Source organism: Podarcis cretensis, assembly GCF_951804945.1.
Source record: "Podarcis cretensis genome assembly, chromosome: 8".
NCBI lineage: Eukaryota > Metazoa > Chordata > Lepidosauria > Squamata > Lacertidae > Podarcis > Podarcis cretensis.
Window position 1 is genome coordinate 18,495,295 of NC_137177.1, and position 25,747 is coordinate 18,521,041.

Consider the following 25,747-nt stretch of genomic DNA (forward strand, 5'->3'; position numbering starts at 1 on the left):
AAACATTAGCAGCTGCTGCTGCTGCTGCTGCTGCTTATCTCCACACTGTAAAAAGCCAGAGCCACTGTTTGCAGCTCAGCTGAAGTCACAGGAGAAAGCCAAGCTTCCCGCCTCTCTGTTTTTCACTTTTGCAGATCACAATATTGTTCTTCCAAAGCATGTGTAGGTAGCAATGGGGGAGAGATTCAGTTCAGTTCACCTTTAGTTCAATGTCTTTGTAAACGGCTTGGACGAAGGAACTGAGGGGATGCTCATCAAATTTGGAGATGGCACCAAACCAGAAGGGGTAGCCAATGACAGAATTTGGATTCAAGATGACCTTAACAGATTGGAGAACTGGGCTAAAACTTAGAAAGTGATATTCAACAGGGGCAAATGTAAGGTTCGGTACTTAGGCAACAAACAAACAAGGTTCGGTACTGATCGCCGAAGAATTGATGCTTTTAAATTATGGTCCTGGAGGAGACTCTTGAGAGTCCCATGGACTGCAAGAAGATCAAACCTTTCCATTCTTAAGGAAATCAGCCCTGAGTGCTCACTGGAAGGACAGATTGTGCAGCTGAGGCTCCAATACTTTGGCCACCTCATGAGAAGAGAAGACTCCCTGGAAAAGACCCTGATGCTGGGAAAGATTGAATGCACAAGGAGAAGGGGACGACAGAGGACGAGATGGTTGGACAGTGTTCTCGAAGCTACCAACATGAGTTTGACCAAACTGCAGGAGGCAGTGGAAGACAGGAGCTCCTGGCGTGCTCCGGTCCATGGGGTCATGAAGAGTCGGACACGACTAAATGACAAAACAACAACAACAACACTTTGCAGTTGTTGCTTGCCTCTCATTCTTCCAACCCAAGATCTCAAACCTTATAGCCTCGGCAGTGGCGAAGCTTCAAGTTCTGGGGGGGGGGGAGCAGAGAGCGGGTGGGGGCATGGCTGCCATGCATCCTGGGGGCATGGCACGCCACCCGCACCCCTGTTCCTCTGCCAGCGAGCTTCGGTTAGCTCCAGGAGGCCCAACCTGGGGTGAACCAGGGCTGCCTTAACCTGACTTCTTTGAAGCCCAGTTCTGTCCAAATTAGCCCAATTCTCTTCGAGATTCGTAGTTTAGTCAAGTCCAGTGCACAACCCTATTAGGTATTTCTTCCAAATCTGATTAAAATGACTGCAGCCTACTATCTGTATTCAAACTGGAATGCAATGGTATCCAAATATAGACCATAATCTCCTTCTTGGTCTCAGGAACAACCACACAAAATTGGGCCCTGATATCTTGAGAGGTGCCCAAGTCAGGGCAGTTTGAAACACTTTGGTCAAAAATAACATCTAACAGTATCCAAACATAAACCAAAACCCATTCTTCCATCTTAGGAACTGCCATATGAAATTGGGCGATGATATCTCCAGAGGTAAGTTTAGGGAAGTTTTTACTGTTTAATGCTATATTGTGTTTTTAATATTCAGTTGGGAGCCGCCCAGAGTGGCTGGGGAAACCCAGCCAGATGGGTGGGGTATAAATAATAAATTATTATTATAAATTATATAACCAGTGCAGTTGGGAGCATTTCAGCCTGCCATCTTGAATTAAAAATGGCAGGCGGCAGTTTCCAAACATTGACCCAAAGCAGCGCCTCATTCTTGGAAATCACTGTGGCACATCTGGCAACATCACCTTCGGTTTGGACCATTGTGTTCTACTATCTGGATTGAAAATGGTGCCCAGCGGTATCCTGACAGACAAAAGCTGGCTCCTGCTTTTTGGTAACAATATCATTAGAAGCGTTCGAACTCACAGAGGACAAAGGGACAAACCACTTTCCAAAATATATAGCAATAATATTATAATGGGGGGGGGGCAAATAATGCATTAATTCTGCCACTAAGGAAAAAATACAGCTTCTTCTTCCAGGTCCAGCTCGCTCCCAGTGCAGGCTATCTCTGCACCACACCTTATCAATGTAGCTTCAAACATCATCGGAAATGGCAGAACAGTCACATCCTCCTGCTCAGTCTAACATCGCAGTATCTAATACCAAAGCAGTCCCACCTGTCAGAAGGGAAAAGAGATTGGTTGAGGCAATAGGTGGAGCAGAATGATACACCGTCTGAGACATGTGCCTCCTTCACAAGAGGTCTGGAGGGTGGCAACAAGAGAACGGGCCTTTTCTGTGGTGGCTCTTTGATTGCGGAATGCTCTCTCCATAGAGGCTCGCCTGGCACCCTCATTACATGTCTTTAGGTGCCAGGCAAAAACATTCCTCTTTGCTTAGGCCTATGGCCATTAAATAATCTATGAAAGTGTCAGGGAGAGGCCTGTTCATATGATGGCGGGGCTGGAGGAGGGAAGCAGGGTCTTGAAGGCGGCAGAGCAGGAGGAAGCACACCTTGCTGCCCCTTCTTTGTTCTGGAGGTGCTTCTCTCTCTCCCCCCCACCCTGCAGTTGTGGGCGGGGGCTGGGCCAAGCCAGGGGGAGCAGCAAGCAGCCTGCCAGGCATGGGGCTGACTCAGCGCTGCCTGCGCAATGCTAGCCGTGGGTGCACGGCACTGGCAGTGGGGCGAGCGCTACTCCAGACTGGCTGCTCTGCAGCTGCACCTCAGGCTCGCCAAGTTGCAGCTCCTCTGGCCGCCCTCTGTGACCTGCTCCTGCTCAAGGGGGTCCCCGCTTGCTCCTGCCCCTCCCGCAACGCCGGCACCTCAGCGCGGAAGAAGGGCCTCAGCTGCGGACGGGTGCTTCTGGGAAGCACCTCCTCACAAGCCAGCGGGAGGGCCAAGGTCCCCTGGGTGCAGCCATGTGGCCACAGCCGGGCTACCGCCATCAGCGCACACCCCTCCCTGGCCCCGTCATGCCTTCACACAAGATGCCTCAAATTAATTCATAACAGGTAGACAGTTAAGAGCTTCAACGGCTTCAGCAGCGGGCACCTGGCACCCCCAGAATTTTACACTGCGGTACCGCGCACCCCTTGCACCCCTGGGTAAAAACAGCCCTGACCCTTGTGGTTCCTTCCAGCTCTACAATTCTGTTATGTACTGAGTTGAATAGGCTCCAAAATGCAGCAGTCTGATTGGTCCTAGAACAATAGGATTCAGAATGCAGCAGTCTGAATGGTCTGCAGGAACCACCCAATCCAACTCCAGGTGGAAGTGAATCTGCAACCTGATTGGCCTACAGGAGAATCCCAGAATTAGCCAATCACGTGGGCCCATTGTGTAAATAATGTATATAAAGCAGACATTTCGGGGAAACTTCCATTCCTCACTACTATGAGCTGAATAAAGAGCATGAAATCCACACTCGACTCCGAGTATATTTCAGATTCTGTGAATACATATCAGTATGTCCCATGGCACGCATACTCACCAGTTACAAGGCACAGAGGAATCGAGGCCCAGGCCACGTACAGGGACCACCCCGAATTATCAGTTGGTCGCATATGGCTGGTGAAGACGCATACAGAAATCAGAACAAATAAGCCTAGGAGCAAATAAAACTCCTTAGAGCCTCATATAGCCCAGGCTCCCCTTTCCCCCAGTGTCGATCTGATTCCTCTGAGAAACACATAAGCAGAAGCGCAGTTGATGTGTAAAGCAGAGCAACTGGTTCAATCCTGAGCTCATCCTAGCTGGAAATGTTTTCTGCCTGAATCCCTGGAGAACTGCTACCTGTCAGTGTAGACAGTACTCATACCCTCCAACAGTCCTCAGATGAAAATGGGGACACTCACAAACCCAACTGACCATCCTCAACCTCCCCATTTTTTGTTTCCCCACCCCCACTACACCACCAGGCCACAACCCTGTCAGGCTTCGAGGAAGCGGCTTCCTCTCTCCGTTTGGCCGTGGATAAGCAGAACAAAGTGAATATAGTCTCTTATCAGTTAAAGAGAATTTAAGGTTCACAATGAAAGAACAAAGACTCCATTCTCGGAAGAAAGGTGCTCCCAATTAAAGTTTCCACCCACTCCCCCCCCCCAAGCCACCCCCATCACTTCCTCATCTGGCAACCTGATCTCGCAACCATTTGACTTTCTGTGTAGCTACCTTATCTGCTTTCCTCGACCTTGGACTGAGCACTTGGACACTTTGCAACGAAAGGGAGTCTGTTAATTCTCTCTCCCCCTGTTCTTCTTCTCCTAGCTGTTCCCCACTGAGTTGTGCCCAGCTGATGTCTTCCAAACTAGTTCCCTCTGCAAGCCACTGCTCCAAATATATAATGCTCCACTGCTCCTGGGCATCTGCATCCTGGGCACCGTTCCTCATCAGAGTAGTTCTCCTCAGCCTGGTCTCTGACACACCCTCTGCTGTCCTGAGAAAACTCCTTAATCCCAAGTTTACTGTATTCTTTGGCACATACCAGTACATAACTTTTAGAAAGGGGCAAGATTAGATGTGGATGCACGAGGCATTTATAAAAACAAATTCTAGGCTCTTTGCATTCCACTCTTCCCCCTCTTTCTTCCTGCCCAGGGCAGCCCTACCCTCTGCCTGCGCCTCAGAGCTGGTGCATTAGCTGGGCCTCAGTGGCAGCAGCCTCTCCTCTTTGCCCTCTCTCCAACAGCTGCTAAGAGCTGTCAAAGGGAGGAGGTTGGTAGCCACTTTAGAGGGGAATGGGGTGCTCCCTTGCAGGTGCCACTGCAGCCGCCACTGCTGTTCAGGGCAAGCACCAGCTCATCCTCCTCCCCAAACTCAGAGGCAGCAGCACTAGGTGAGGAAATAGAGACATTCCCGGATCAAATCAGAAGTTGGGATAGCTTTCATTATTCTGGCACCGTCCCTGGGAAATAGGGACACTTGGAGGGTATGAGTTCTGGGCTGATTCAGTATAAGGCTTCCTATGTTGAGCTCAGTAATAGTGCTGGGGGTTCAAACCACAGAGCCTAGGGCTTGCTGATCAGAAGGTTGGTGGTTCGAATCCCCGCAACGGGGTGAGCTCCCGTTGCTCGGTCCCAGCTCCTGCCAACCTAGCAGTTCAAAAGCACATCTAAGTGCAAGTAGATAAATAGGTACCGCTCCGGCGGGAAGGTAAACGGCGTTTCCGTGCGCTGCTCTGGTTCGCCAGAAGCGGCTTAGTCATGCTGGCCACATGACCTGGAAGCTGTACGCCGGCTCCCTTGGCCAATAAAGCGAGATGAGCGCTGCAACCCCAGAGTCATCCACGACTGGACCTAATGGTCAGGGGTCCCTTTACCTTTACCTTTATGCTTGCTTGACAGCCAGTATGACATAGTTGTTGGAATGTTAGACTAGGACCCAGGAAGCCAGGTTTCAGATTCCCCTCCACCATGAAGCTCACTGGGTGACCTTGATCCAGTCAAAGTCTCTCAGCCCGCAGGGTTGTTGTGAGGGTGAGCCACATTGGAGAAAGAAGTTGGATAGCATAAATAAATTTCCTCTTCTTCTTTTTCCAGTCCCAATCTCGGAGGCTGCTAAACCTGTTGCAACCCTCTGATAGCCTTATTGTCCATGAATTTGCAGGATTCCCCTTTCAAGCCACCTTAGGGGTTGTAATCCTGTGCACATCTTTAAGGCCATCTAAGATTTATTTTTGGTGGATTTCGGGTGGTATCAGCCCTAATCAGAGGGGACGCCTTGTATTCAATGGACTTAAGTTTGCCATGTGTATTGATTTCAGCTTTCCATTTCAGCTCAAGCCTTCTTGGCATAGGATCTGGGGAGTGGGGGGTTATTTTGTTTTATTTTTCCAAGTCAAGGGTTGGCTTTGAGTTAGTTACCAAACATGAAGGAACGTAGAAAGCTGCCTTATGCTGAGTCCGAACCATTGGCCTATCTCACCCAGTACTGCCTAAAGTGGCAGACAGCAGCTCTGGGGGATTGGGGCCAGGGGTCTCTTCTTCATGGAGATGCTGAGGACCAAAGCTGAGACCTTCTCCCTGCAGAGCAGATGCTCTAGCCCTGAGCTACAGCTTGGCTGTCTGTGGAAGCAGATGCTTATGACACCCCCACCATACCTGCGATGGTGCTGAATATTGTTGAGATCCTTGGTTTGGAGATGCAGCCCAAGGGGCACTGGAAGAAGATGGAAGTAATGCTAAACAAAGAGAAGCTTCCAGCTAACAACGCCAACAACATCAAGGTTCGGGTAGCCTGCATGTAAGCTAGACAGAGGGAAGAGAGAACAGGAGTTAAATGTATCAATGGGACTAGACGATAGCGCAGCCGACTTCCCATGCAATATTTCTCTCCAGGGACAAAGAGGTCAGTTTTTATCTGCTCCCTCAATGTTATCCCACTAGAGCGCACTGGATAAATTATGATTCCTCCTGATTTCAGCTGCCCAGGGCCTTCACTGGGTTTAATCTGGCACTGTGTGTGTGTCTGTGTAGCATTATCCCTAGTCACTCTGAACTATCAGCAGACTGAAGGACCAAACTGCAGGAAGCATTCACAATGAAGAGGACTGAGGAAAGAAGGAACTGTCACCACCCAGCTCCCACAGAAGTATCTAAAGGACCATCTTGCTCTGAGGGGAAGGAAGAAGGAGCAGCTTTTTGCAAGCAAACAAGTTGTCTTAGCCACACTGTTGTAACATTAATATTTTGTAAAGTGATGCTTCTTGTAATAAACTTATGAAAAGCGCTTTGTAAGGACTGTCTGAAGAGCAGCACATACATAGCCTAAGTCAGGGCTTTTTTCCAGCCAGAACTCAATTCCGGCACCTCTCAGGTGGGCACCATTGACATCATAAGAGACCAAGGCAGGCATTCGTGGGGAGCTGTGGCACCTCCTCTTCTGGAAAAATAGCACTGGGGTAATAAATAATAAGGGGACGTGGGTGGCGCTGTGGGTTAAGCCACAGAGCCTAGGACTTGCCGATCAGAAGGTCGGCGGTTCGAATCCCCACGACGGGGTGAGCTCCCGTTGCTCAGTCCCAGCTCCTGCCCACCTAGCAGTTTGAAAGCACGTCAAAGTGCAAGTAGATAAATAGGTAGGAAGGTAAACGGCATTTCCATGCACTGCTCTGGTTCTCCAGAAGCGGCTTAGTCATGCTGGCCACATGACCCGGAAGCTGTACGCTGGCTCCCTCGGCCAATAAAGCGAGATGAGCGCCACAACCCCAGAGTCGGCCACGACTGGACCTAACGGTCAGGGGTCCCTTTACCTTTACTAATAAATAATAAGAACAGCTCTAAGCCGCTCCATTACTCATAGCCCAAGGCAAAGACGAACTTACGTGGAACTTGTATCCCAAACAACACACACTGTGTTCCATGGCAACCTGCCCACAGCCCCATGTGTGCATTGACGTTTGTTAGCCAGTGCTCTGAGGACAGAGCAGCGATGTGAAGAAGAAAGCAGATGAAAGCAAAAATCTCTGTGATAACCTCCAGGCTGCACATTGATGGAAACGTCGGGTCTGCGACTGCAAAGCGGATTCGGGATGATGAGCCCAGGGAAGGGAGATGTTCACGTTACTTCAGGCGTGCTGCTGACTAAGCATGGGTGTGCGCTGCCCTGCTGAAGTGCCGCTTGCCCAGCCAATGGCCAACTGCCACTGCTCCGAAGTCGCACGTGCGACGTGATGCCTTCTGAACATTGTGCTGTCACAAACAGATGATGTCATCAGGCAGTGCGCTCTGTGCTAGGCCCAGGCGCTAGACCTTCCGCTTTCCAGATGTCGTTGAACTACAGCCAGGGGCACCAACATCGAGGGGGTCCAGCGTTGTGTGACATCATACACACAACATCATGCACCAGGTGGAGGGTGCCAGGGGTCTGTTGCCTCGGGTATGCAGTGTGTGTGGGGGGGGACTCAGGCTCCCCCCCTTGCAGAAATCCCCACTGCGCCCTGACAGTGGCAGGGGCTGCAAAGCACAGAAAGTAAAGATCACCCTACATGCATCCTGCTCCTGTCTGGCGTGCCAGAACTTACCTGCCAGTGGCAGGGGACGGGGAGCGCAGAGGGTGCAGGCAAGCGGCTAATTTGTTTGGAGCCCCCTCAATACTGGGAGGGCCTCACCCCCTGCCCTCAAATATTGAAGGGGCTTCAGCCCTCAATAGTTGGCGCCCCTGACTACAGCACAGTCTCAGTGAGAGATCGTGGGAGGTGTAATTCAGATCTCAGCCTAAATGTATTTATTATTATGGTCACTTCTTCTTCTTCTTCTTGTTTGTTGTTGCTTAAAAAATTCATCCAATATTCATATACAGTCGTACCTTGGAAGTCAAATGAAATCCATTCCAGAAGTCCGTTAGACTTCCAAAACGTTTGAAAACCAAAGCGTGGCATCTGATTGGCTGCTGGAAACTCCCGCAGCCAATCCGAAGCCACGGAAGCCCTGTCGGACGTTCAGCTTCCAAAAATAGTTCACAAAACAGTCACTTCTGGGTTTGCGGCATTAACTTTGGGAGCCAAAATGTTTGGGAACTGAGTGTTTGACAACCAAGGTACAACTCTACTCTGGGTTCTCTGGATGGTTTGCAAGTGATGTACATCAAGTCAGCTGGTATGATTAATAATAATAGAATCATGGAATTGCAGAGTTGGAAGGGATCCCGAGGGTCATCTAGATCCAACCCCCTGCAATGTAGCATCCAACCTCTGCTTAAAAACCTCCAAGGAAGGAGACTCCACAACCTCCTGCGAGAGACCCTTCCATTGTCAAACAACTCTTACTGTCAGAAAGAGTTTCTGACAGTTCAGTCAGAATCTCCTTTCATGTAACCATTGGTTCGAGGCCTGCCCTCCAGAGCAGGAGAAAACAAGCTTGCTCCATCTTCCATGTGACAGCCTTTGAGATATTAGAAGATGGCTATCATATCTCCTCTCAGTCTCCTCTTTTCCAGGGGCCACACAACATTTCTCCTGTCAGAGAAATGACTGTGACAGCAGGGACCCATTTTCACTTTAGTTATGTACGGTACTAAGCATTTGTAAAAAGGCAGTTCTTAAATTTTCATGGTATCTGTGCAAGAGAGGAAGATGGGGAGATAAGCAGAACAGCTTGACCATGCCCCCACTGCCATCAAGCTCAGTATTGTCTACTAGCAGCAGTCTTCCAGAATTTGTGGCATGGGTCTTTCCCATCCCTACCTGGAGATACCTGGGACTGAACCTGAGTCCTTCTGCATGCAGAGTCGTGGTTCTGCCTCCGAGCTACAGCCCTTACCTGAATACAGTGGTACCTCGGGTTAAGAACTTAATTCATTCTAGAGGTCTGTTCTTCACCTGAAACTGTTCTTAACCTCAAGCACCACTTTAGCTAATGGGACCTCCTGCTGCTGCCACGCCGCCGGAGCACGATTTCTGTTCTCATCCTGAAGCAAAGTTCTTAATCCAAGGTACTATTTCTGGGTTAGCGGAGTCTGTAACCTGAAGCGTCTGTAACCTGAAGCATCTGTAACCCGAGGTACCACTGTATGTTGAGTAACAAGTGAGAAATGAGCTCCATGCATGTGTGATTCTAGCAGTATAGAAACCTCTGCCTTTTGCATGGGTGGAATGTGGTCTGTTCTATGAAAGTAAGAGCGACACGCCCCCCCAAAAAGGTTGCCAAAGAGGAGACTGTGGCCATGGGACTGAAGAAGCCCCAGCCCCCACCCCATTTTGGTCTACAACAGTGTTTCCCCATTCTCTTTGTATTAGGTTGGTTTCTGGTGTAACATCTAATTGATTGTCTAGTCCAATGTTTACCAAACTTGGGTCTCCAGCTGTTGCTGGACTACAATTCCCATCACCCCTGACCACTGGGTCTGCTACTTAGGGATGATGGGAGTTGTAGTCCAACAACAGCTGTAGACCAAAGTTTAGGAAACCCTGGTCTAGAGACGGATCACAATCCTGTCTCTCCACTTATCTATAATTCAGAGACTGTAAGCTTCACGGTGCCAACCCTGTGTTAAATGAAGAGTAGAATCTGCCAAACACAGGTTTCCCACCCTCATTTGAGAGCAAGTCATGAAACTCTGGGGATGCGGGTGGCGCTGTGGGTTAAACAACAGAGCCTAGGACTTGCCGATCAGAAGGTCGGCGGTTCGAATCCCCACGACGGGGTGAGCTCTGTCCCAGCTCCTGCCAACCTAGCAGTTCAAAAGTACATCAAAGTGCATGTAGATAAATAGGTACCGCTCTGGCGGGAAGGCAAACGGCATTTCCGTGCACTGCTCTGGTTTGCCAGAAGCAGCTTAGTCATGCTGGCCACATGACCCAGAAGCTGTACGCCGCCTCCCTTGGCCAGTAAAGTGAGATGAGCACCGCAACCCCGGAGTCGGTCACCACTGGACCTAATGGTCAGGGGTCCCTTTACCTTTACCATGAAACACTGAGAGTATGATGTTGTTTTTATTTCATTTATTTTTAAAACCATTTTGCACACAGCAGTCACTGAGAGAAAAAATAAGCATTTTTAAAAAACTCTATATAAAATTGGTAGCGTCAATATGCATGGTCGATATTTGTTTTTCCAAATACTTCCATCTGAGGTAAATTTAGAAAGCTTACTCAAGCTGCCTCCAGACAGTGTACCCTAAATTTGGGGTTGCACATAAATAATGTGGGTTAAAGCCATCTATTACCCTGGAACAACAAATCCATTTTTAAAAAAATATATAAAGGAATCAGGGTTATAGCCAATGTCAACCTACTAACATAGGCTCATTAATTTCGATGAATCTACTCTGAATGGAATTCAGTGGGGTACAACCCAGACTTTGTGTGATTGGGGAGGAGTGCTGGGAAATGCATTGACAAGTGAGAAATGAGTGAATTATTACTGAGAAAACATATAAACACCTGACAAACAAATCAGGGCGAAGGCAGGATGAATGCTTGTTGTAATATGACTCCCCAAGAAAGATCAGGATGGATGCTGAATGATCTAACCTCCACATAACCTTCCTGCTAGTATATTGGGAGAAATAAATAGGCTGTGTGTGGGAACCTTCTGTTAAAAAGAAAGTCACATCCAAGAAGACTGAATCAAATGCCAGAAGAACTGCTTTTCTCCCAAAACTTGCATGGGAGAGCGAAAGAGCCACATATCAAGGGATAGAGAAGAGAGAGGTTCCATTGCTTCCTATGGCTTTGCAGGGAAGTCTGCTGGGAGCAAAATTAGACCTCTTGATTCTAAATCCAAACCCAAACTTCCAGCCTTATAACCAGGCTGTCTTTTAGGCTTCAGAATCTGTGTCCTTTTATATATGGAATTTTATTTCTATATTGTATATTGATATGTTATTGTAAAATTTTAATTGAAAAAACCAAATAAATAAATTTACAAAATAATAATAACAATAATAATAATGTTCATTATCATTCTTAACTGGTAATAGCAGCATACATTAAGCTAATACAATACTTTAATCATCCTTCCCCCACCAATTGGAGAGGTTCTGTTCTACAGCATTCAGTAAATAACTTCCAGTTTCTTAACCACCTTGCTGGACTTGTTATAAAATGCCAGATTTGTCATTAAAGTTGCCATACATCCGGGATATCCCGGACATAGCGGGTATTCGGGCCATATCGGAAGTATAGATCTTGGCAAATTTCATTGAAGATGAAACCCTTAGAGATTTTGCAAAGGAAGCTCAACAACTTTGGGCAAAACTAAAAAAAACCTCAACAACCTTGACAAAAGCTCAACAACTTTTGTGTCCGGATGTTCATGTTTTCAAATATGGCAGCCCTACATTATATTCAATTCCCCCAGCTCCATCTCGCCCCGGTGCAGACTGTTTATTTGTGCCCCCACTGTATCAACTTGACTCCAGGTGTCATCTGAAGTGGAAGCACAGCTTTTTCTTCATGCTCCTGTTGACACAGCCCTATCCAAGGCGAAAGCCAGCCCACCTGTCAGGAGAGAAAAGGGACTGGTTAGGGCAACAGGGGGAGCAGAATAAAACTCCATCCAAGATATCTGGACTGCTGACCTCGCTTCCTCATCCGTGATGTCACAAACTTGCCGTTCTAGAGGGCAAAAATATATTCTCTTCCACAGAACTACAAGGTGCAATTTGAATCTTCTACCGGGAACACATACCTGCTTTCATCTGGACACACTGTAGAGCAGCCCCAGACTTAAATAATGCAGCTGACAATGCTGCACAAAGGCAAACTTTTCAATAAAGATGTGCATTTTCAGCATTTCCGATTTCACACATACTCACCAGTAATAAGGAAGAGAGGAAAGGTGGCCCAGCCCAAACCAAAAGACCATCCGTAAGACCATTCAGAACTGCTCTGTGGTGTCAAACACTCTGTGAAGGTGGCCATGGCAATCAGGACGCAACCAGCTAGGAAGAAAATATAAATCAGGTTATCAAGTTACTTGTAAATTAAATCCTTGATGCTGAGCTGGAAGCTGCAGCTAGTGCAAAATGGAGAGGATCAACTATTCACTTGGGGTGGAATATAACCAACATATTTACTACGGCTGACAGAAATGCATTGGCTGCCAATCAAACCCTGCGCTAGGTTCAAAATTAGTACAAAGCCCTATATTGCTATGGACCTGTGAGCCCTAAAACATCATCTCACTCCCTACATCCCAAACTGACTAACTGTGCGCTGCAAGAGATGGCATCCTGCAGGTCCCAGGCTATGAGGAGGTCCGCTCCACATGATGTCATGATGTCAAAATCGGGTCTTTGATGTAGTGGCACCTACACTTTGGCACTCCCTCTCAATATATATCAGTCAGGCACCTCCATTATTGTCTCTCTGGTGCATGCTAAAGATGTTCCGCATTCAACAAACCTGCTAAAGTCTTTATCCCAGCTAGTACCTGTCCTGGATTTGAAATGATTGTGCATTATGTGATGCTGTTCTAAACAGTTTTTCGTATTTATGGTTGTTATTTTTCAAATCGTTTTCATATTAAATTGTTTAACTGTTTTTATATACGTATCAGTTACATATAATAAAAAAATGTGTCATCACTCTGCAGTTCACTTGAACACAGACAGGTGGCGATGTAAAATATGGTGGTGAATGGGTGGCCCAGGTGAGATGTAGAGGGATAATGTTATGGCTTGGTCTCTCCCACAAATGTGAGACGACTCTGGCTGTTAATTATTTCAGATTTATTGCTAAAATAACAAACCAGGATGGATGTTGCCCGGACTGAGCTCCTTCCCCTTCCTCAACACTGAACCCCCCCACCTTTTTTCTGGTATCTTCCGCGCGTCTCGGCCACTTTTGTGATTCGATGAGATTTGGGAGAGAATACTTCCTGCATTCCAAGATCAGACTCACTATTTGAGCTCTCACGCAGCAGCCTTTCACTCTGGCCCTGTCTTTCTTCTCCCCTGTGTTAAGAGCTCAAATTACAGCTGCTCTCCCCCTCCTCTCTGCCTTCCACTTTTAACTGTTCTCTCTCTATGCCTGCCTCAGCTTCTCGTCAGCACTGGGGCTTCGCTGACAGATACCCAGAATGAGTGGTAGCCACTGCCCTGCTCTGCTGGCTCCTCTGCCTGCCACCTTAGTGGTTCATGCTCTCAGGATCCAGAAGCACAGATCTGCCAGCTTCTACTGGCTACTTCCCAGTGTTGCTCCTCCTGCCAGGCAAATTCTTCATCCTGCTTGGTTGTGGCAGCATGAGGTGAAAGGGAGAAGGTTTTAGAAGCAAGCCATACTCAAGGACCGCCTCTCCTGGTATGCCCCACGGAGGACCTTAAGGTCCACAAATAATAACACTTTGGAGGTCCCGAGCTGCAAGGAGGTTAGATAGGTCTCAACTAAGGCCAGGGCCTTTTCAGTACTGGCCCCGACTTGGTGGAACGCTCTGTCACAAGGGACCAGGGCCCTGTGGGATTTGACATCTTTCCACAGGGCCTGCAAGACAGAGCTGTTCTGCCTGGCCTTTGGTTTGGACTCAGTCTGACCCTTATGTTTCCTTCCCCTTATGGTTTTGATTTTTGGGCTACTACTAAAATGAGGCTGCATTTTAAATTGTATTCTAACCTATATTTTAACCCGTATTTTAATTAACAGGTGTCTTTTTTTCTATTACGTTTTATTGTAATTTTATTTGTGTTAGCAGCCCTGAGCCCGGTTCTGGCCAGGGAGGGTGGGGTATAAATAAAAATTTGTTATTATTATTATTAAGAAGGGGGATGTGGTTTTCATTCAATGGAAGCCACTGCTCCCCACAGTGTGGCTTTTGAAGGCACCCCACATGGCTGCTTTCTAACTCCAACATAGCAGGTGGAAAACAGCCTCCCTGGAAAGGCTATGAAAGCCCTTTGCATCTTCCCCCTCATCTTTTGTAACTCTGAAACTGGAGGTGGAAAGGGGGAAGGGCATTTTTCACCCTTATTCATATCCATCCATTTCAGTGGGTCTATTCTGAGTATAACTTAGTTCTGCCAATAGTGTTCTGTGAAATGAATATGTTCGATTTGAGCTCAAGTCTTCTTGGCACGGAATCTGTTTAAACACAGTCTGCAACTCTGATTTCTGGGGTTCCAGGGGCTTGGGCTTAGTGTGGACATAGATGCTCAGAACCCCCATGGTACCTGCAATGAGGCTGGCTATAGCTGAGCTCTTAGTCTTGGAGATGGAGCCAAGTTGGAAGGGAAAGAAAGTGCAACAAAGACCAATGCAAGAGATGGCTCCAGCAATCATCCCGAAGAACAAGAAGGCTCGGGTAGCATGGTACGAATCTTTCAGGAAGGAAGGAAGAGAAAGAAAAAAGGTTAAATGCATCTGTGGGATTTGGCAATAGCCTGCAGACGTCCCATGGAATATTTCCCCCCAGGGATGGATCAATCAGTTTTTATCTGACACATATCAGTTTTGCATTCACTCTGTCCTGTTTCAGAATTAATCTGTATACAGTGGTACCTCTGGATACGAATGGGATCCATTCCGGAGCCCCGTTCACATCCTGAAGTAAACGTAAGAGGCGTCTGCACATGCGTGGGTCGCATTTCACCGCTTTCCGCGCATGCGTGTGAAGTCATTTGGAGCGTCTGCGTATGCGCAGGCGGCAAAACCCGTACCTTCCGGGTCGCCACGGAGCGCAACCCGAAAATATTCATCCCGAAGCTACTTCAACCTGAGGTATGACTGTATATATAAAAATAGTTTTTATTCAGTTTTACATTCTTATATTCAACACAATCATCGTTATCACAGGGGGGAAAGGGGGGACACATATAGAAATCCCAGTCTCCACCCCCACCCCCAACTTCCCTCAACTTCCTCTTATTTGTTTCTTCTGCTTGTTTTATTCTACCTTAATTTGTAGTTTAGTATTATTACCTTTATATCATTTTTATACCATGTTTTCCAAAGAACGTCTTCCACTTTATTATTTTCCCAATTATTGCCTCCTAACCTTTATACTTGATTTCTTAAGTGTAAGTGCTTAATCAAACCCTGCAAGTGAGTCTGCTTCTTTACATTGTTTCTTTAGGTACATCATATACGGTTCCCAGTCTTTTTAAAAGTCTCTCTTGTCTTTATCTCTAAGTTTTCTGGTGAGCTGCACCATTTTAGCATATTCCATCAGTTTTACTTGCCATTCTTCTTTCGCTGGTACATTGTCATCTTTCCATTTTTGGGCTACTAATATATTAGCCACTGTTGTAGCATACATAAACAGTTTCTTCCACTCCTTTGGCAAGTCTTGACCTGTAATGCCTAGCAAAAAAGCTTCTGATCTTTTAACAAAAGTTATCTTAAACTTTTTTTTTTTTTCATTTCATTGTAAATAATTTCCCAATAGCTTTGGTTACTTTACAATTCCACCACATGTGATAAAACATGTCTTCTTTCTCTTTAAACTTTCAACACTTATTGGAGTTTGTTCTATACATTCTTCCCATTTTTACAGGAATAATATACCATCAATACATCATTTTCATCTAATTCTCTTTGAAAGCTATACAATCAGTGAATTTTAAATTCACTTTCCATAGCTTTTCCCAGTCTTCCATTTGTATGTTATGTCCTAAATCTTGAGCCCATTTAATCATCACACATTTAACCTTTTCATCTTTAGTTTCCCACTTATGTATAGCAATACACTATACATCTTCAGTGTTTTTTGTGTTATCATGTATAATTTCTCTTTGAAATCTGGATAAAGTATAGCTAAACCCTTTCTTACTATCTTCTTTAAATACCTCATTTAATTGATAATACTTTTTCATATTCTCAATGTCTTCAAGCTCTTTCAATTATAATTTCCCTTCTGTTTCTATTAAAATATCTCTGTATGTAGGCCATTTTTCTTTCCTGTTTACCTTTCTTCTTGATGTTGCTTCCAATAGGTCTTTATATCTTTCTCAAACTTTTAAAAGTGATCTCCTAATTATATGGTTATAAAATCCTTTATGTACTTTCCCTTTATCATAACACAAATACGCATGCCATCCAAATCTGTTATCTTGTCCTTCAAGATCTAACATATCCATATTGTCTAGTTTAATCCAGTCTCGGATCTAAGCAATACCAGCAGCTTCATAGTATAATTAAATTCTAGAAGAGCGAAGCCTCCTCTGTCTCTAATGTCTGTAAGTAATTTATATTTTATTCTTGGCTTCTTCCCCTTCCAAATGAATTTTGAAATATCTTTTTGCCATTTCTTGAAGCAAGCTATGTTACTTATTACTATCAAATCAAATCAAATCAAATCAAATGTTTATTCGGCTTTACGCCCATCATGAAACACAACACAACAAAACAAATCAAATAAAACAGCGGACTCGTACAAGCCACAAGTAGTATAACTGGCAATGACTTTAACAAAAACATTTTTGGCAATGCATTCATTTTAATCGCTGCAATTCTCCCTAATAATGATAATCTCATTCTATCCCATATTTCTAGATTCTTTTTTTATTTCATTCCAAATCTTTTCATAATTATCCTTAAAGATACAGTGGTACCTTGGGTTACAAACACCTCGGTTACAAACACTTTGGGTTACAGACTCCGCTAACCCAGAAGTAGTACCTCGTGTTAAGAACTTTACCTCAGGATGAGAACTGAAATTTCATGGCAGCAGCCCTGTGGAAGCGGGAGGCCCCATTAGCTAAAGTGCTACCTCAGGTTAATAACAGTTTCAGGTTAAGAACGAACCTCCAGAACGAATTAAGTTTGTAACCAGTGATACCACTGTATTTATATTCTTGCTTGTGAGCCAAATTCCTAAATATTTAACTTTTTTATGAATCTCATTTTCTACACTCTGATACTTTGTTATCCTTTTCTAATAGGTTTTTTACTAACTGTTTTGTCTTATTTTTATTTAATTTGAAGCCTGCCACCTGCCCAAATGAATAATAACGGTGTTAAAGGATATCCCTGTCTTGTTCCCTTCTGTATCTTACATTCATCTGTTACTATCTGATTTACAATTAATTTTGCTTTTTGGTCCAAATATATTGCTTGAATCCCTCTCCCAAAATTTTCTCCAAAGTCCAAATTCTTCTTCAAGATTTTTTTTCATGAATTCCCAACAGACAAGAGTCAAAGGCTTTTTCAGCATCTATAAACATCAATGCTGCCTGTTCTTCATTTCTTACTCCCAGGTATTCTATTACATCTATAATGTTTCTTATATTATCCTTCATTTGTCTCCCTGGAAGAAAACCTGCCTGATCATGATGAATGTATTCTGTAAGCTCCTTTTTTTTCCTTTTTTCTTTTTTGCAATTCATGTTTTTCACTTTTCACCATAATCTTTGTTTTTCACAATGCAAGAATCCAATATTTTATTAAACACATAGCCAAAGTAGTACAATATAAGTATAAATGTAAGTGACTTATATAGCATTGAACATGACATTATATAGCATTGAACATGACATGTATAGCATTGAAAATGACATGTATATCTATGTACAGTTGGAGGTATGCAAAAAAATGTATTCCCTTGGGATACACAGTATACTGGGGAACAATTTTTTTTTCCATTTTCTGTTGCATGAGATTTTTCAACTGTTCTTATATGGTCTTTCAATGCTGATTTCAAATCTGAAATCGATTTTCGTGTACGTGCTATGGTTATTTTTCAATTTCTGACTTTTGCCAATATGTCATATTTACACTGGGGATAAGTGGACACTGACACCACATGGTAATTATTGTTTTGCAAACTTAATTTATCATTATTTTTATAGTTTTGTAACCTAAATATTTGTATTTTTCAGATTGGACCATGGCTTCTTCAAGTAGACAAAAATGTGTATAGCATGTATTCCTGAGTATCCTTAGAAGCTTATCATTTTGAAGGAAATAAAAATAGATATAAAACTAAGAAATGTAATGAAGTACTTGGGAATAAATATAACAAGAAATTTAGAAGATTTAGATCAAGAGAACCTTAACAAATTAAAGAAGGAGATTAAAGAAAAGCTGGAGGAATATAAGAAAATTAAGCTTTCATGGTTTGGAAGACTAGTGATAATTAAAATGAAAATTTTTCTAGAGTAAATTTTTTATTTAGAATGTTACCAATTAAGATAATGGAGACAGGGATAAAGGTTTGGCAAAGTATGATTAATAAATTTTGTAATGGGGATAAAAAAAACCTAGAATTAATAAAAGAAGATGATATGATTAAGATATATCATGGATGGTATAACAAAACAAGGAGCGATAGAATGGTTAGAGAGTGGTACACAGGAAATGAGGGAGAAGTTAGTGAATATGTTTTTTATCAAACCAAATAGACAATGGTGGCAGAATATTGAAAATCCCTTATTAAGAAATATCATTGAGATATGGGAGAAATATAAAGGAAAATTGATACTAGCAAATTCCCCACTAACCCCAGTGATGATGACAGAAGACTTCCCAGTAAATTGAAAAGCGAAAGAGAAGAAAATACTTAAAATAAAGGATTGAGTGGAGAAAATGAGAAGCAAAGAACAAATAAGAGAAGCTCTAAAAGGAAGTAAAATAACTTGGTTTAATGGTATACAACTGGAGCAATGGACAAAGAAGTGGTCAAGGGAAAACAAGAACTACAAAGAATATACAAAATTTGGAAAAAAAATATATAAAAAGGAGAGATAAAGGAAAAAATACAGTTATAAAAAGGGAAATCAGTGAAATTTATAAAATATTAATAGAAATGGAGGATCAAGGAGATCAATTAAAAGAGGTGTGGGAAAAGAAAACAACAGTGCAGTTACATAGTAACAGCTGGGGGAATTATGGGAGAAACGTATGTTGAAAATGCTGTCTATAGAATAAAAGAAAATTATTATAAATTAATTAGGAGATGGCATTTAACACCAGTCAGATCAAATCAAATAAACAAGAAATATTCAGTGTTATGTTGGAGGGGATGCCAGGAAACCTGGAATTATGTTCACCTGTGGAGGTGCAAATATGTACAATTTTTTATTTTTGCAAAAGGTGTTTAAGGAGATAACAGATATCACTGGGTTAAAGCTGACCAAAAGTCCAGAGGTAGCATTATTATCAATTTATGATGGGGTGGAAGGTTCACAGGCTATAAAGGACTTGCTCACTAATTGATTGACAGCTGCACGAATTATGATAGCTAGGAAGTGGAAGGGGCAAGCAGAATATAAAATGGAAGAATGGTATAAAGAGGTGTGGGATATAGCTATTAACATTAAATTAACATGTGCCATTAGGGACGCAGGTGGCGCTGTGGGTTAAACCACGAAGCCTAGGACTTGCTGATCAGAAGGTCAGCGGTTCGAATCCCTGCGATGGGGTGAGCTCCCGTTGCTTGGTCCCAGTTCCTGCCAACCTAGCAGTTCGAAAGCATGTCAAAGTGCAAGTAGATAAATAGGTACTGCTCCGGTGGGAAGGTAAACGGTGTTTCCATGCCCTGCTCTGGTTTGCCAGAAGCGGCTTAGTCATGCTGGCCACATGACCCGGAAGCTGTACGCCGGCTCCCTCAGCCAATAAAGCGAGATGAGCGCCACAACCCCAGAGTCGGTCACGACTGGACCTAATGGTCAGGTTTCCCTTTACCTTTACTAACATGTGCCATTAATGTAAGAGGGGGAATATGCAGGAGAAATGATTTTGGGGAGAAATGGAGGGTGTTTGTGGAGTTTGTACTGTTGAAACAAAGGAGTCGGACCACCACAAGAGGTGTTGAAATTTCGGGAGGTTGGATAATTACAATGGAATGGTCTCGGTGCTGGGATGCACATGTTTATTCTTATTTAAAGAAGAAGGAGAAGAATCTTATCATAGGTTTGCCAACTTGAAGACTAGTTGTGGTAGGGAAACATCTCTTCAGAGAAACTTGCCCAACACCACCGATCTTCTTCTGCAATGCACAGCTTCGCAGAACTGAAGAAAAATAAACCCTACTCACATCGAGTGACATTGGGGCACAGCAAACCTTCCAAGAGCACAGAGCAAATGGAGTGTGCAGTCCAAAGCACTCCCAGGATCCTTTGCAGCATGTAAGGTTGTATATGGTAGGGGCTCCTTTGCATACAAAAATGGCTTCCAGACAGCATATATTAAAAATTAAAGGCAAGGGGTTTTTTGTGGAAAGTGGGGACTCATCTACACTGGTCAATTATAACGTTAAAAATGTGTTCTAAAAATGTGACACGAGAGGGCACAGTAGAGCAGTGATCCATCATCAATGGTAAATGGCATTGGGAGCTATATTTTTATAGTGTTTTTATAGCATTTTCCATATCTGTGTAGATCCAGCCTCAGTGGTAAGAACTACCATCTCCTTTTATTTTTTTTTTGCTGCCCACAGCAGCCATTTTGTGCTGGCACCCAGGACACGTTTATCAAGATATGAGTCCCAGCACCTACTATTTTACCCCCCCCCCAAAAAAGGACAGGGTAAATGTGTTATCTCTAGTCACACTGGACTTTCAGGGGTTTGAAGAAGGATCAACTGCCCCCCCCCCCACTGCTGCATGCCTTAGAAAGGAAAATCAGTTCAATCTGCTTTAGAATTCCGTACCTTAAGTAGTCCAAGCACAAGACAGAGAAGATCTCACCTGGTTCTAGATCCATCGAATATGTAAAACAAATATAGCTCGAAGCAGAAGGACGACAAAATTTCCACAGGCCACGGTTCAAATTGCCAATTAGCACCCAGTGGTCTGAGCCCAGGGCAATGAGAGTGAGAAGAAGGCTGATGAAAGCACTAACCACAGCACTGATCTGCAGTATATGCATTGTGAGAACGTTCAGATCTGTGACTGAGGCTAGATGGACCTTTGACTTGACCCAGAAGGGCAACAGTAGAGGAGGAGGAGCAGGAGGAGGAACAATCAGGCAAGATTGAATCCAGAGACTGGGCATGGGTCTCTAGTCTGGCCCTCTGTGACTGCCTAGTGACGCCAACTCTGATTAACAAGTTGGTGACTCATTAACCTGTATGATTTCTCCTAATGGGTCTCCTCTGCCTTTTGATGCTGCTTCCCTGCCATAGAGCAATAACCAAAGAAATACATTTGTGAATCAAATGCTTCTCATGAGTTGTTGATGCACTTTTATAACTTTGCATGCAGATGAAAATATGTGAGCAGCAATAGGGGCTTTTGTCAGTTATGCCTCATTCCCATAATCATTCACAAATATTTTAAGAAAAGAATTATATGCCTGCAGTGTCAAGCGCACACACACATACACACACACACACACACCTACACACAACCTGCTCTCCTTCCCTCTTTCCTCCTTCATTGCACACCCCTATTGTCTCAAACTACAATCGCCTAGTCTAACCCAGCCATGCCCCACTTTGTTGGCTGATGGAATCAAAACAGAAGAGCAAGCAAGGGGAAGAGGGAAAACACGAAGGGAACCAAATAAATTGCTATATGTTCATTCAGGAGTCATTTCTGTCCATGGTACTTGGCTCATGGCGAATAACAAAAGTGACCAACATTCACTCAGTTTTCCAGTTATTCCTGAAACAAAGGCACACATCTAGTCTGACCTAAATATTTCCTCCACTACAATCTTTTGTCTGCATAGTCACCATCTATCTTCCCCCATTTTTTTCTGCATATCATAGGAAGCTGTCTTATACGTCTCATCATTGATTCATCTAGCACAGTATTGCCTTACTCTGACTGCCAGCAAATCCCCAAGGGCTCAGACTTTTCCACTGGGATCTGCTACCTCTTCCTTCTTTTAACTAAAGATGTCATAGACTTAACTTTCAACATTCTGCATATCAAATATGTTCTTTACCTCTATTTTTTCAGTCCCATCTTTTTGCCTTTTATGGTTTCCCTGTTGCCCTGTTACTGAAAGGGCACAGGTTAGTGGCAGGCTCTAGTTTATGTGGCCACCTCCTTCTGTGTTCTGTAACTTCGTCTTTGTCTCCAGACATCAGTCAGCAATTGTGTCCTCTATGCTGAAGCTTCATCTGTTGATTTCTGAACACAGAAGCAGCATTCATGACTACTCCAGAGCTTAGGATGAGGAAACATGCTGGGAGACAATTTTAACACAAGTGGAGGAAAGACCCAAACACTGGTAAGGGCTCATTACTGAGCCTACCTAGAGGCAGTGAAGGCAGCAAAGAAGGCACACTTTGCTGCCTCCATTGCATCCTCATTATGTCGTCAGGCAGAGCTTTTCTGGGGTGTATCCTGGCCCAAAGGAAGTGATAGAACCAACGGTAGCTCTTTGTGACTTGTTTGTGAAGCATTTTGAGAAGAAAATTGCTTGTATCCACCAAAACCTTGACTCTGCTGTTATAGCTGATGAATATCATTATGAGTAGCATCTACATCTGCAGAATATGTGCAAATTGAAATCTACACTTGCTGGTTTCTGCAGATTGAACCACAGGAGGAAGCCAGGGCATTAATTCTTATCTCCCCCTGGCCAGCTGGCACTATTATAAATAGAGCTAACTGCTAGGAGCAGGGTAAGGAGTGGAGGCAGTGGATCTGATGTCTGGCCCATCAGGTTGAGGTTCCCAAACCTGCTCAGATGCTTTCCTCATTGTAGCTTCTTTATTTTAGAGTCATAGAATTGTAGAGTCATCTAGCCGCAAGGGTCATCTAGTCTAACCCTCTGTAATCTTTGGTCCAAATGGGACTCGAAAATAAGACCTTGAGATTAAGATTTTCATGCTCTACCGACTGTTCATCTGAGTCAAGATTAATCCCCATTGGCTTTGGTGGGGGGGGGGGGAGATTTTCATTAAAACTTGGGGACACAGAAAAAGCAACATACAACAGTTTCCATCAAATACAATGCATTTTTTTAAACATAACAACTAAAAGAAAGGAAATAAAGAAGGAACAGGAAAAGAAAGGGGGTGGGAAAACTTCTGGTGCTCTATCAGCTTTACAGACTTATGCAAAACCCTTCCTCCACAATAACACCCAACTCTTCTATTTTCTGTAGAACTGGGCCTGCTAGTTAGGGATTATGGGAGTTATAGCCCAACAACAGCTGGAGACCAAAGTTTAGCAAACCCTGGTCTAGAGACCCTCATTTGAGAGCAACTCATGAAACTCTGAGAGTATTTGGATGTTGTTTTTATTTCATTTATTTTTGAAATCATTTTGCACACAGCAGTCACTGAAAGAAAATAATAAGCATTTTTTTAAAAACTGTATTTATACAAAATTGGTAGCGCCAATATGTGTGGTGGATATTTGTTTTTCCAAATTTAGAAAGCTTACTCAAGGTGCCTCCAGACTGTGTACCCTAAATTTGGACATAAATTTGCACATAAATAATATGGGTTAAAGCCATCTATTACCCTAGGGCAACAAATCCATTTTTTTAAAAAATATAAAGGGTTATAGCCAATGTTAACCTACTAACATAGGCTCATTAATTTTGATGAATCTACTCTGAATCGAATTCAGTGGGGTACAACCCAGACTTTGTGTGATTGGGGAGGAGGGCCAGGAAATGCATTGACAAGTGAGAAATGAGTGAATTATTACTGGGAACACATATAAACACCTGACAAACAAATCAGGGCAAAGGCAGGATGAATGCTTATTGTAATATGACTCCCCAAGAAAGATCAGGATGGATGCTGAATGAAGACCGGATATGGTCTAACCTCTGCATAAGATTTCTGCAAGTATATCTGGAGGAATAAATAAGCTGTGTGTGGGAACCTTCTGTTAAAGAGAAAGTCACATCTAAGAAGAACTGCTTTTCTCCCAAAACTTGCATGGGGGAGATAAAGAGCCACATATCAAGGGATGGAGAAGAGAGAGGTTCCGTTACTTCCTATGACTTCCTTTGCAGGGAAGTCTGCTGGGAGCAAAATTAGACCTCTTGATTCTAAATCCAAACCCACACTTCCACCTTTATAACCAGGCTGTCTTCTAGGCTTCAGAATCTGTGTGCTTATATTCTTGCTGCCAGAAGGTAAGCAAGATAAACAGAAGAATCACAAAAGTGATTTGCTCATACAAACTATACGGAAGATAGAGACATATCATTTAATTCACAGACCTTCCTTTCAGCTTAATGAATAGAAGATGCCTAGCTTACTCATTCCTTATCTTTAACCCAGCCACTGAAGGAATAATAATATTGTTCATCATTGTGGCAGATCAAGCTGATGGACTATGCCAAAATGGCGAAAATGACTCGAAGAATCAGAAATCAGGAAGACCAAAATTGTAATAAGGAATGGGGAAAAGGTATCTTAAAAACCATTGTAAACAGCTAAAAAAATTTAGTGGGATTGGAATAACAGTTGTAGTTTAATGGTGAACTTTGGACACAATGGAGATGTAAAAAGGTTTGGATTGTTGTAGAATATGCAAGAGGAAAGGACTAACAATAGGACCCACAAATGGGAGGAGGGATGTCCAGGAAGTCCAGGAGATTCTGTGGAATCTTATTTCTATATTGTATGTTGATACGTTATTGTAAAATTTTAATTTGAAAAAACCAAATAAATAAATTTACAAAATAATAATAATAATAATGTTCATCATGATCTTAATGGGTAATAGCAGCATACATTAAGCTAATGTGATACTTTAATCATCCTTGCCCCACCAATTTGAGAAGTTCTGTTCTACAGCATTCAGTAAATAACTTCCAGTTTCTTAACCACCTTGCTGGACCTATAAAAAATGTCAGTTTTGTCATTAGAGTAGGGTTGCCATACATCCGGAATTTTCCTAGACATAGCAGGCACTTGGTTCATGTCAGAAGTGTAGATTTTGGCAAATATCTTTAAAGAACGCTCAAAAACCCTTAGAGATTTTGCAAAGAAAACTCAACACCTTTGGGCAAAACTAAAAAATAATAATGAAGAAAAGCTCAACAACTTTGGCCAAAAAAACAAACAAACAAAAAAATCTCAACTACCTTGACAAAAACTCAACAAATTTTGTGTCCTGATTTTCACTTTTTGAAATGTGGCAGCCCTACATTATATTCAATTCCCCCCAGCTCCAACTCGCCCCAATGCAGGCTGCATCTCTGTGCCCCACTGCATCAATTTGGCTCCAGGTGTCATCTGAAGTGGAAGCACAGCCTTTTCTTCATGCTGCTGTTGACACAGCCCTATCCAAGGCGAAAGCCAGCCCACCTGTCAGGAGAGAAAAGGGACTGGTTAGGGCAACAAGGGGAGCAGAATAAAACACCACCCAAGATATCTGGGGCTTTGACCCCAGTGTTACCTCTCTTGCTCATCCTCCAAGACCTGCTGTTCTCGTGGACCAAAATATATTCCCTCTCTTCCACAGAACCACACTGACTGCGCATTTTGAGACTTCTCCAAGGGACTAGTCATGGGCAGAACTGGAAGTGTCTAGGACTGGATGGATAAGCCGATCTCCCATCCGTGTCATTAATGCATAAACCTGTTCC

General features: G+C 43.7%; 2 protein-coding genes across 2 annotated transcripts; both read right to left on the reverse strand.

The window, feature by feature from the left end:
- Nucleotides 1-1,812: 1,812 nt before the first annotated feature.
- LOC307221724 (protein NKG7-like) lies at nucleotides 1,813-7,536 on the reverse strand. The gene is made up of 4 exons (XM_079986508.1): nucleotides 7,190-7,536; nucleotides 5,967-6,113; nucleotides 3,359-3,472; nucleotides 1,813-2,044 (listed from the first exon to the last, which is right to left on the reverse strand). Exons 1-4 carry the CDS (start codon nucleotides 7,353-7,355, stop codon nucleotides 2,004-2,006), a joined length of 468 nt encoding a protein of 155 aa, XP_079842634.1. The 5' UTR covers nucleotides 7,356-7,536; the 3' UTR covers nucleotides 1,813-2,003.
- A 4,166-nt stretch (nucleotides 7,537-11,702) lies between these two features.
- On the reverse strand, nucleotides 11,703-21,132 carry LOC307221718 (peripheral myelin protein 22-like). The gene is made up of 4 exons (XM_079986496.1): nucleotides 20,926-21,132; nucleotides 14,473-14,619; nucleotides 12,124-12,249; nucleotides 11,703-11,806 (listed from the first exon to the last, which is right to left on the reverse strand). The coding sequence occupies exons 1-4, from the start codon at nucleotides 21,104-21,106 to the stop codon at nucleotides 11,760-11,762; spliced, it is 501 nt and encodes a 166-aa protein (XP_079842622.1). The 5' UTR covers nucleotides 21,107-21,132; the 3' UTR covers nucleotides 11,703-11,759.
- Nucleotides 21,133-25,747: the final 4,615 nt, after the last annotated feature.